This window comes from Eulemur rufifrons, chromosome 23, assembly GCF_041146395.1.
Source record: "Eulemur rufifrons isolate Redbay chromosome 23, OSU_ERuf_1, whole genome shotgun sequence".
NCBI classification, from domain to species: domain Eukaryota; kingdom Metazoa; phylum Chordata; class Mammalia; order Primates; family Lemuridae; genus Eulemur; species Eulemur rufifrons.
In genome coordinates, this window is record NC_091005.1 from 352,479 (window position 1) to 364,592 (window position 12,114).

A 12,114-nucleotide genomic window follows, 5' to 3' on the forward strand; every position below is an offset into this window, starting at 1 on the left:
GTGCTCACACGCACGGACACACCCAGAGGCACGTGCTCACACGCACGGACATGCCCAGAGGCACATGCTCACACGCACGGACACACTCAGAGGCACGCGCTCACACACACGGACACACACCATTCCCCCTGACACACACAGACACGATGCAGTCCAGCCCCCTTCAGTGGAGAATGGTTTTGGAAACCAAGACCTGGGCATCGCGGGTGCCGAGTGGACAGAGCCAGGTTGTCTGTGCTGCCCCTGCCACCGGCATCCACTACGAACCCTGACCTCCCACCGGGCACCGCAGGGTCCCCAGCCCCTCCTCTTTGGGGAGTGAGGTCCCGCCCAGCCCCACCACTCCCTTGCTGTGTGCCCAGACCCAGACCACACGCTGAGCGTTTCCGAGCTGCTGCCCCGACCCCAGAGAATCCGACTGGCGGGATCCCAGGGTCCTGCACAGCCCTCCTGGTCTCCAGCCCTCACCGCCCCTCCCTCCAGCGTGGCTGTGCGACTCCCCGAGAGCAGCGGGGCTCGGGACTGGTGTCTGCGCCCCACTCTGGGTTGCCGCACCCTGGCTGATGCTAACCGTTTGTTCTGGAGGAGCGTGAAGCCTCACCGAGGCTCGAGGCGTCAGTCCTGTCTGGCAGCGATGCTCTTTGCTGAGGGCACAAGTGCCTGTTCAGTCCTGACTTTCCTCAGGCAACGGCTCCAACAGAAATAGTCTGGCCAGGGTGTCCCCGCATGACCCAGTGGGTGCACGTGGCCGGGGGTCAGTGAGGCGGTGCAGAGCGTGGCTCCGCGCTCCCGAGGCATTTACAACCACGCACACAACCAGCCTCGTTACCTGGAAGAGTTGGAGGCGGAGGCTGACGAGGCTGAAGCTTTCCGACGCCTCCGTGCTCGGCTAGGGGAGACGGACACCCCGAGCTTCTTCTTGGGAGACTTGGATCGGCGCCACGGGTCCTTCCACTCATCTGCCCGCTTCACCTGCGGCCCCGTGGAAGCCGCCTCCTTCTTTGGTGGCTCAACTTGACGGCTACAATCACAGAGGTGTTAGCAACTCTGGGGCCACCCTGCGTTCCACAGCAAGGCTGGCTGGGTGAGAGGAGCTAGGAGGTGAGATTACGGAATGGGCTTATCTAGGGGACACCTGAACAGTGAGGAGTCACAGAGAAGAGGCAACAGATGTTCCCCTTACAGGACTCATCAACAGGACGAGCAGAGCTCTCTCCACACGCGGCCTCAATCTGAATGTCTTTTTTTCAGGGGAATACCCCTCACTCCCCTTAACCAGAATGATAATTACTTTCTGGGGGTGTCATTACTTAATCTTCCCAGGGAGACAGAAACGATACTGTCAGCTCTAGCAGGGACAGGGATGATGTCTGCCTCATCTGCTACTTTGTGCTGGCATATAGTAGGTGCGTAACAAATATTTAAGAAATTAAGGGGAAAAAAATCACTTTCTGTTTTCAAATGCAGTAAGAAAGTTTGTGATTGACAAATCCAAGCCCTAAACGTCTTCCTTGTTCTCTGACTGATGTTTAAAGAGACACAGGAGTGAGGGAGGGCGGCCAAGCCAGGCCCACTCGCGCAGCCCCTGCTGGCCCTGTCCCGAGGGTCGCGGCAGAGGAGACTGACAGTGAGCAAGTGGGCGCACAGCCCTGGGCACCCCTGGCTGGGAGGAAGGAGGCTCAGCACCCGCCAGGAACACCCTGCACCTCTGAATCGGTCCACAAATCCCAACACGCCCTTTAAAGAGACCCAAAACTCATGGCCCCAGAACCAACAACAAAGTACTTTAATTTCAATTATGAGTAGAGAAAAACTGAAAATGTAAAGGCCTAATATGAAAGTATCTGCAGAGCCTATAAGATCTATATTTTTAATTATTAAAACACCATGGGCTGGGCGCGGTGGCTCACGCCTGTAATCCTAGCACTCTGGGAGGCCGAGGCGGGTGGATCGCTCAAGGTCAGGAGTTCGAGACCAGCCTGAGCAATGAGCGAGACCCCGTCTCTACTAAAAATAGAAAAAAAAAATTATGGACAACTAAAAATATATATATATATAGAAAAATTAGCTGGGCATGGTGGCGCATGCCTGTAGTCCCAGCTACTCGGGAGGCTGAGACAGGAGGATCGCTTGAGCCCAGGAGTTTGAGGTTGCTGTGAGCTAGGCTGACGCCACGGCACTCACTCTAGCCTGGGCAACAGAGTGAGACTCTGTCTCAAAAAAAAAAAAAAAAAAACCACCATGGAAGTTCACTTAAAAATTTGGAAAACATAACAAAATAAAAATAAGGAAATAAAACTCGCTTGCTCCCTCACTCTCCGAGGACAGCCAATTGTGCAGCACCTGTGTGCATTTCCTTTACGCTCTACTTCATTTCCGTGACGGACGGACGGACGGACGGACGGACGGGGACACACACACACACACACACACACACGCACACGCAGCCGTGAGCGCAGCGGGGCTGCCTGGAGGCTGCCGCGGGCAACGGGAGCACGTTCCTCCCTCCACGTCACACACTGCCGAGACGGGGTCTTTCTGCCCGCGTAGTAACCGACTCTCCGATGTTACATAATCTAAACACTTCTATAGTTGTTTCTACCTTTTAAAAAACACACATAACCTTAAAATGAACTTTTATATGTAAATCTTTATGGACATCTGATTTAGTTTAGGGAAAATTCCTAAGAAATGGACCCCGTGGGTCAAAGCAGGCAGACACTGCAGGTCCTTGCTAAGTGCTGATGAAAACAAAGCCAGGACACCTGCCCGCACGCGCCCGTCTCACCGCACTCTCCTCACTCTCGGTGCCAGCAGGCTCCCGAGCTGCTGCGGAGAAGCTACGCCCACCAGCGCCCCGAGGCTCTACTCTGCGTCTGTGACCGGCGCCGCTTCCGTGTCATTTCTGGGCCGCTCCATCTCCTGAGCGCTCTGCTCTCGCTCTCTGCCCATTTTCTAACGAGCTCTTTACATGTCAGCGGTTGGACCCTCCACTGCTCTGTTTTTCCCAGGCCATTTGCCCCTCAGGGCGTGTGACGCCACCCTCAATGCGTGCCCCTCATTCCTTCCGAGCGCCCGGTGGGCTACGGGCCCTGCTCTCCCACCTACCTGCTGCGCTCACGCGACACTCGCACCTGCACCTGGGTCCACAGCTCTCCAGTCGCCAGCACTTGACTTGCAGACGCCTGGGTGCCTGTGTGCTCACAGCTGCCCCCGCCCACCAGGCTCTGGGGGACAACGTCATGAAACTTATCAACAGCATGGCCATTTATTCCTGGTCTTCCTTTATGGATGTCAGTAAAGGATAACAGTTTTCCGCATAAAAGGTTCTGCCTTTAAAAACTGTTTTTTGAAGTGTCTTAGTTACTGCTGTTACTGTGAGTGCGATTCTCTGCCACCAGCATTTTGCTCACATCGAGCTTTGCTGTGACATCCGCTTTTATCATACAATCACACACTGACACAGAAACAATGTTCCCTGTTTTTTGTTTTTTTTTTAAAAGACAGAGTCTCACTTTGTTGCCCCAGGTGGAGTGCAGTGGTGTCATCATAGCTCACTACAGCCTCAACCCCTGGGCTCAAGCGATCCTCCTGAGGAGCTGGGACTATAGGCACAGGCCACCACGGCCGGCTAATTTTTCTATTTTTGGTAGAGATGGGGTCTCACTCTTGCTCAGGCTGGTCTCGAGCTCCTGACCTCAAGTGATCCTCCCGCCTTGGCCTCCCAGAGTGCTAGGATTACACGTGTAAGCCACCATGTCTGGCCAGTTGCTTGTTTATATTTTCAGAACTTCTGTTTAATTAACCAACCGGCCAGCAAACACCAAGCCTCCTACCTCCTGAGAAGCCAGGACAGGGGCAACATCCAACATTTTAAACTTCCCCAAGGACACACCATATCGAGGCTTAAGTCCCTGTTGTCTCAGCCCAAAACCCCAAGAACTATTGGCACATCCAGCTGTCCCTGGAAAAGTAATCCAGGGAGGAAGTGACAACCTGTCTGATGATTCCACCTGTCACAGGCCACTAGGTAGCTACTTTCATCTTTACATTTCCGGTGTATTCTTATCCTAAAAGCACAGCAGGAAAAGGAACAGCCAACAGTCACCAGGAGGGCGCAGCCCTTCTACCTAAGAGAAACAGACAGGAAGCAAGACAGTGACAGTGGCCACCTCCCCCCTGGACGGCCATGGCAGGAGCCAGGGCTCTGGCTGCCGCGCGGGGGAGGAGCAAGGAGGGCTGAGCTGGTCCTACGCCCAGCAGACGGGCCACTGCAGGCCCCGCACAACCTCTGACAGTCAACGTTCCTCCCCAGCAAGAATCTCTCACTCCTTCTGGAGTTAATAATGTTTAATTTCAAAATGAACTGGCACTGTGAACACCAGGCCCAGCCCCAGGCCTGGACGGTGTCATTAGTCTCTCTTGTGGAAGGGCCTGTGGGCTCTCGGCAGGGGGCACTCAGCCCCCAGTGGCTCCTCCAGGTTCTGAAGGGGCCGCTCCAGGCTGCGTCCCACAAGGAGTCCTGGCCACCAAGCCCGCCTCCCCAGAGCACGACTGCCGTCTGCGCACAGCTGACCCTTTTCATTTCTGACTTGATTACACAATGACTCACTGCGGCAAACCACCTGGTGTTTGCTTTACAATAATGCTATCATGTTTCCTCTTAAAATGTATTTCAGTTTAAAAAGTGAAAATACTTAGAATACGCATATAAATAGCAGGTATTACTAGGATCTGGAGACAGCAAACCATGTGGGGGGCACAAGAACCAAGTCGGTCTGAGGTCTCGGAGTCCTGGGTCACTCTGGAGACTTCTGAAACCAAACGTCAAGGCACTGAGCCCAGGTGGCATCTCCCAGACCTGGGACCCCCACCCTGAAAACGCGGGCACAGACGTGGACGCACAACTGAAGTCACCGATTTCAGTGGCAGAGGTCTTGGGAAGAGTCACTAAGTGGACAATCAGCAAAGAGCTCATTAAAAAAATTTCACTTGGAAAACATGCTCACCTGCTATTCAGTGAGGGAAACAGGCTGAGCAAGATGCCACCTGTCAACGAGCAAAGCTGGGGGTGGCGGGGGGGTGCTGGCAGGGCATGGCGGGTGACGGCTGTGGGCAACTCCAGTCAAACCCTCTTCCTTACTGCTCCCTCTAATTCCTTAGAAAGTTTTCCAAAATTTCCAAAATCAGTGTGTTTTATATTACAGAAAATATCTCAAATGTTATTTAAAATTTTTCCATTTCTGCAAAGAAAATGTTCTAACGTGTTGACTACTACGTGCTCTCAGGAATTTCACTAACTGTTTTTAGTAACATGTTCTCATCTGCTAACAGGGAGGGAAAGGAAGGCCGTTGCCGAGGGCCTGCGCGCGATGACCAGGCGACAGCTGCTGCGCCCTGGGAGCCCGGCACAGGCCACCACCTCAGACTACGTCGGGCGGCCACCTCCACTGCGCTCTGACCACGAGTCCCCAGGCCCCCGGGCCACGGCACAGGGCAGGGCTGCCCCCCGGCTTGCTAAGACAGCCCACGAAGCCCAGGGCAGAGCCCTTCTCAGAGAAGGACAACCACCCAGAGGACGTCCAATTAGACCTGGGAAAACCAGGCAGACAAAAAACTAAACCAAGACACAAACCCGCAGGTTTACCACACCTTCCCGCTGTGTGCAGCCTGGCTCCTCACAACGGAGGGGGGGGGGAGGAGGAGGAGGAGGGAGGAAGCCAGTGAGAACTGAAGAAGGCAGGTCAGGTGACCTCAGTCAGCAATGCCACTCACGGCTGGGCAGGGGCAGCCCTGGGATTTGCATAAATACGCCCAAACAGAAGAAAACCCTGCAGGCCTTCCCTACAGCACGGGACACCACTCCTATCTTCCAGGCAGCGTCTTCGTCTTCGTTCAGGCCGGGGGGACTCTCCGAGGGGCAAAGGGCCGCTGCACCGTCCGTGCACACTCTGCAGGCAGACGGGGCCGGGGCCCGGGCAGCACAGGTCGCGCCTCACGCTGCCAGCCGAGGGGACCGTGCGTGCCGGAGAGGCAAGGCCTTGCTGCCATCTGTGTGCGGAAACTCCGACCTGAGCAGCTGCCAAGTTTGGGGTCAAAGATAAAAGCGACGAAGGTTCTTTTCTGAAATCCACAGGGCTAAACATCTGACAAAGAGGAAAGGGGAGGTGACACAGACGGTCTCCCTGGCTGCACCTGCTCACACCCAGTTCTGGAAGCACCGAGAACCCCCCACAGAACCTCTCTCCCGCTCCCTGCGAGCACCGGGCCACAGCCTGTCTGTGCCTCCCTCACGCCACAAGAGAAAAGGCCGGAGCAGGTCCTGAGTGCCTGTCCATGGCCTGTGAGCTCCCCTCGCCCCCCTGGACTTCCCGCCGGCCCACTGTGCCTGACAGCATCACAACCTCAGGGGCGACCCCCTAGCATCCCCTCCTGTTCACACACCTAGCAAGGCGCGGAGGGACTCCTGCCGGCTGCAGACACTGAGCCTGATGACACCCCCTCCCTGTGAAGCCCTTCCAGGACCACCGCGGCCGGCCGTCTGTGATGCCCCCCCCAGCCTCCCCCCCTCCCCCGCCGGCCTCTGCTGCAGGTGCTGCTGGCCTTCCCTTGGGGACCTGTCGATATACACCAACAATGACACACACAGACTGTGACGTAACTTGTACATCCTAGGACCACTTCTCAACTCTGTGTCCCCTACGCACACAAAAGAAGGCCTGCAGCACACGCCAAGAGCGCAGTGAACCGACAAAATGGAGCCAATTCCCAGCGACATGCTCTACTTGGAATTCCCGACAACCCCAGGAGCCCGGGCCGCAGATCCTGACCCGGGTGTCCTCTACCGCAGCAGGGCTTTCCTGAGGGCCAGAAGATCGACAACCTCGGTTCCCTGAGAGCTGCCATTGCCAACGGCAGCCCTTCCAAGGGCGAGACTGGCCTGCCCTAGACAGGGCACCGCGGGTCACAGACACAGCATGTCAACCTAAAGATGTGGACGATGCATTTGAACTTAATCCTGAGCAAGTAACGCAGAGAAACGTAACCACTAACAATGTAACACACCGATTCTCACCCACTTGCATTTTAATTTCTGGATGAGTAGAAAGAAAGAAGAAAAAACCACTTGTACTGTCTCAGTGGCGGACGAGCGGCCCTCACATTTCCTACCGTTTTGGTGGTGAGGGCGCCGCTGAAACACACTCTCAGACCTTTCCAAGGCATCAGCACTGCTCTTGCTCTCTAGGTCACCCCCACTCCCACCTAGGACCCCATGAGAAATAAGGGGTCTCACTCTGTCGCCCGGGCAGAGTGCCGTGGCATCACCACAGCTCACAGCAACCTCCAACTCCTGCCTCAGCCACTCACAGTGCCAGCATTACAGGCAGGAGCTGCCGTGCCCAGCCTCTAACTAGGTTTTAACATAAGACATGAAACACCACTATTTTTCTATCCGCCCAGCTGCGTCAAGCAGTTGGGCAACCTCTGGAGCACTCGGGGGCGGGCAGTCCAGAGACAGCCCAGCACAGCCACGGCCCTGACCTGGGGGGCCGTTCTAAGAGCCCCCGCGGGTGCCTGAGATGGCGGATCGCACCAAACCCTTCACACGCTATGTTTTCTCATTTACATACGTACATGTGATGAAGTTTAATTTATAAATTAGGCACAGTAGGAAATTAACTAATAATAAAATAGAACACTGATAACAATATACTGTATAAGTGAAAATTACATCAATGTGGTCTCTCTCACTCTCAAAGTATCTTACTGGACTACACACACTTATTTCTAAACCATGGTTGACTGCGGGTAACGGAAATGGCAGAAAGCGAACCTGTGGATACGGGGAAACTGGACGTTTCCTCGAAAGGGCCCTGGGCACCACGGCTTTCTCGGAGCCAGGCAGTAAGCAATGCCCAGGACAGACCAGGACGAGAAGTCAGAAGGTCAAGTTTTTCCGGTGGTAACAGAAAATTCATTGACTGTACTAGAGCCGACCTGCAAGGACCGGGGCAGTCTCACTTTGGCAAGTTCTGAGCGGGCCGCCCAGGGCAACCTGCCGCCCAGGGCCTCAGAGTGCCGACATCCAGCCCCAGAGCGTCCGGACGTGCTGCGTGTCTGACACACGCAGGGACAGCAGAGCAGCCCCCGCCCTGGGGGTGGAGGACAATTCATCACGACTCCCGACATTCGGATCCCAGACGTGGACGGACCCCACTCCCGGGAGGCATCAGGGGACGGCGCTGAAATGGAGGTGAGGAACCTGCTCAGACACGGCGGCCGCGCCACGCGGGGCTGAAGGAAGGACGGCAGCGCTGGAGAAGTCAGGAGTCACCAGAGGGAAACCCGACACTGCCTTCTCGCAGAAAAGACAGTGGAGTGCAACGGATCAGCCAGAGCAGGCCCGAGGGGCTGTCACCCTTCTCCACAGCTCGGCCGAGGGCCACACAGACACACCCCCCCTCTCTAAGACAAGTCCTAGCATGGAACAAACAGGAACAGCAGCATTTACACCGAAGTGCCTCCTCCTGCACACCACACCCCTAACCCTACCCGGCCCCTTGATCCAGAAGGGGAGTCTAAAACCGTGTTTCTTACCCTTTTGGGGGGAGTCATAAATCTCTTTGAAGAAACTGGCTACGCCAGCCGGCCCATTCCCTGCCTGAGACCCCAAGACCCCTGGGGCACCTCTAGCTGCAGGTGAGGGGCTCACCCAGACAACTCTGGGCAGGCACTGGGGGCTCCCACGGGGTGCTGACACACGTCTGCGAACCCAGCAGGAAAACAGGGCGGCTGCAGCGACAGCAGAGAACCAGGGCGGAGCGAGTGCTGAGGCGAGGCGCGCCCCGGGGCCAACCCTGCCCGGCCAGGGCCTCCCGCTGCAGCCCTGCGGGCAGCCCTGCTGCACGAGTCCCCGTGGCCGTCTGAGCCAACAGCTCACGGGCGGTCAGGCAGTTCCTACGGGAAGGTCCCAGTCACGCGCGTGTGCACAGTGACACCCTGCCTGCGCCAGCCGGAGGACATCGCCCTCGCCGCCTCAGCTGTGAGCACACCACTGGCCTGGCTGTGAAGACCAGAAGGGGTTTCACAAAAGGGATTTACCCCTCGCTATGTGCATGCATTTTGCAGAACTGGATGGAAGGTTCTGTGCTCGTCTGAAAGAGTGAGGAAAGACCGCACCGCGGCAACCGCACCCAGTCTGGAGAGCGGCTGGTCAGAAAGTCCTGAAGGGGACGCCGACAGGAGACAGCTCGCCCACCACCTCTCAGCACGGACCACCCGAGCGGGCGAGGCAGCGCCTCGGAAAAGACGGGTGTTAGGCTGGGCAAGGCAAAGAAGGGGCTCCCCAAAGGACAGGGATGAGGGCTGAGTGGCACTTCCCGCCCTGCCCCGCCTGCCCCCCGTCCCGGGAGAGGTCCTCGGTCTTGCCCAGGACACCCGACGGTGCCGGCTCCCGCCTGCCTCCTGAAGCCGAGGGGTGACCAAGTGCGCTACGTGGAAGTGCTCGGGCGTCAGGAGCTCGTGGGGCTGCAGAGCCAGCAAGCGCACTGCCGGGCTCAGGCCGACCATCCCGTGCAGACGCCGCGCTGCCCTGCACAGAACCCCGCCCTGATGCTCCGTCCAGCACATGAAGGCAAAGCCTCTCCCTAGATGAATTACGTCACTCTCCTATTTCAGGTGAGGAAAGTTCTTTGTATCCACCTGATGATTAAAAATTCCCAGCCTGTCAAAGGTGAGGCCATTCACAAGGGAGGTCATACACACGCGTGTGTGTCGCTGCCGGGAGCCCAGCTACTCTGGAAAGAGCGGTCACACCAGTTCTGGCTGATAAGGGAAAAGGAAGCAGGAGCTCTGTGCTGGAAACTCTGCTCTGGGGAAACCCTTGCCCTCCGGGCTGGGAGGGGGCCCAGCAGGGCTCCCTCGGGGTGATCAAGGACAAGACTGGAGACTCCCGAGCACCCGGCAGCCAGGCCGAATGCAGATCAAGTGCTGCAGGAGAGTCCCAGCGCTGCGGCCAGCACGCCAGCAGCGTGTGTGCGCGTGTGTATGCGCCTGTAGTGGCCGCAGGAGCACAAGTGAGTGCTCTGAGAAGCTGAGAAAGGGGATGTGAGCTTAACAGGAGGGAAGTGCACCAGGTAGGAAACAGGACGGGAGACTGGCTCTGGCCGTTGCTGATGAAAGCTGGGTGTGATTTCGGGAAGACCCATTTAGTCCACAGTCTGCTGAACGGTGCCTGAGCTCAGATCAGACCACAGAGCGTCTGAGTGCTCACTGATCCCGTCACTAACGTCAGAATCCATCAGTGTCTGAGGGTCCACAGCCGGGCGTCTGTGATCTGCTGCCTGGTGCGGAGCCAATAAATGCCACCACCTTTAAAAAACTGTTTTGGATTCGTAACGTACCCCTCCAGGAGAGGCCAAGCAGGGCCGGCATCACACAGGAGCACTGGAGCCGCACACGCCTCACTCCGTGCGTGAACGTGTGGCCACAGCAGGGAAACACAGCTGGCCGCAGGCGAGGCCTCCCCCACACCTCCACTGAAAGCACACTCCCTCCTGAACAGAAACCCTCCCGGAGTTGGAAACACAACACCTGACCTGGAAGACGCCCCCTTTCTTGGAAAGGAGGAGGATACATCAGCAGGGGCTGGAGATCTGTGGCCAGTGTCGCTACGCCCCTAAGCCACTGAAGCACACGCACTAACGGGACTCGCACCTGCCAAGCTACACGGCAGACTGACCTCTGACCTGGACGTCACGGCCCGGGTCTCTGCTTCACAGACCAAGGATCTGGACGGGCATGAAAATGCCACCCTGTCAATCTGGAAGGCGGACTGAGCTAGCTCTGCTTGCAAAGATCAGTCTGCAATTTTGTCAATCCTACACCACTTGACTGCGTCATAGAAGGTAAAAACGCAGGCTGCTGCCAAACCCAGAACGTACCGACGGCATCCAGATGCCAGTGAGCACCAGCTCAGGGCGGGGCTCTGTGACGGGCACCCGACACTGCAGTGGGTAGCAGGACAGAGGCTGGCGAGTGCGCGCTGATGTGACCGCAGGGACAGCATGCGCTGGGGGCAGGAGAACAGGCGGGAGGAGAGACCCTTGTGTGCAGGGGATGTGAGCGAAGCCCTGGAGGCGGCGTGGGGCGGCCCCTCTAGGCCGAGGGATCTGCCCAGGTGAGGCCCGGGGGCTTCAGGGAGGATGCAGCCCCGGGGCTGAGTCCACCTGGGAACTCGGGCACTGTAGGGGAAGGACTTCCATCAAAACAGGGCTTGAAAAGGCCAAACAAGGCAGAGCAGTGCCAAGGTCAGCAGCAGCCTCTCTGTTCAGATGACTACATCAACTCCAAAATCACTTAAGGAGTGATTCCTGTACATAAAAAGATTCAATACACCTAAAATATGCGATTTAGTTTGGTGTTCTTTAAGAACATTACTTTGCCCAGTGTTAGGAAAGTATGAAAACAGCAGTGTATTTAGAGAAGGCGATTCACTGTGATCTGGGGGAGGGAAAGTCCAACCGGCCCCTGCACAGCTAAGAACCACCGAGCCGCGCGCAGCTCCCAGACAGTCGCCAGGCGAGAGCTCTCAGAAACGCACCCGCACACGAGAAAGGACACCGCCCAGTCACGTGGACAAGATGAGGGGAGGAGGGGCCTGCGTCCACCCTCTGGTGGTGGCGAGCCCTCCCAGACCAGAGCCCCAAAGCCCTCCTGAAAGTGTGAGAAGAAAGCATTTGGGCTAAGGACTAGGGTGGGGGGCCCACACCGAGCTGCGTGGGGAGTGCGGCCTCTCCACCGGGTGGCCCCACAGGGCTCTGGCCACACTGCTGTCCACGACCATGGGTCTCGAGGAGCCCAGTTTTACTGGCAGGTGAAGGCAAAACCTGGATTTTTATGAGTCGAGTCAAAGAAGACATGGACGCAGCCAAGGGCCTCGGGAGAGTCTGGGGAAACCTCCCGAGAAGGAACGACTCTGACACCCTGGCTCTGCTGTGTGGGCTGGAGTGCAGTGGTGTGATCACTGCAGCCTCAAACTCCTGGGCTCAAGCGATCCTCCTGCCTCAGCTTCCCCAGTAGATGTGACTACAGGAGCACCACCACGCCCGGCCG

The 12,114-nt window shown here is 57.0% G+C and overlaps 1 protein-coding gene across 3 annotated transcripts in view; it reads right to left on the bottom strand.

Annotated features, from left to right (window-relative positions):
• The window catches only part of ZC3H18 (zinc finger CCCH-type containing 18), a 55,273-nt gene that overhangs the window by 10,481 nt on the left and 32,678 nt on the right, over positions 1 to 12,114 (bottom strand). For all 3 annotated transcript variants that reach the window (XM_069497890.1, XM_069497889.1, XM_069497891.1), the window contains one exon: positions 830 to 1,021. In XM_069497890.1, coding sequence (XP_069353991.1) covers positions 830 to 1,021 — 192 coding nt within the window. The remainder of the gene's footprint in view (positions 1 to 829; positions 1,022 to 12,114) is intronic.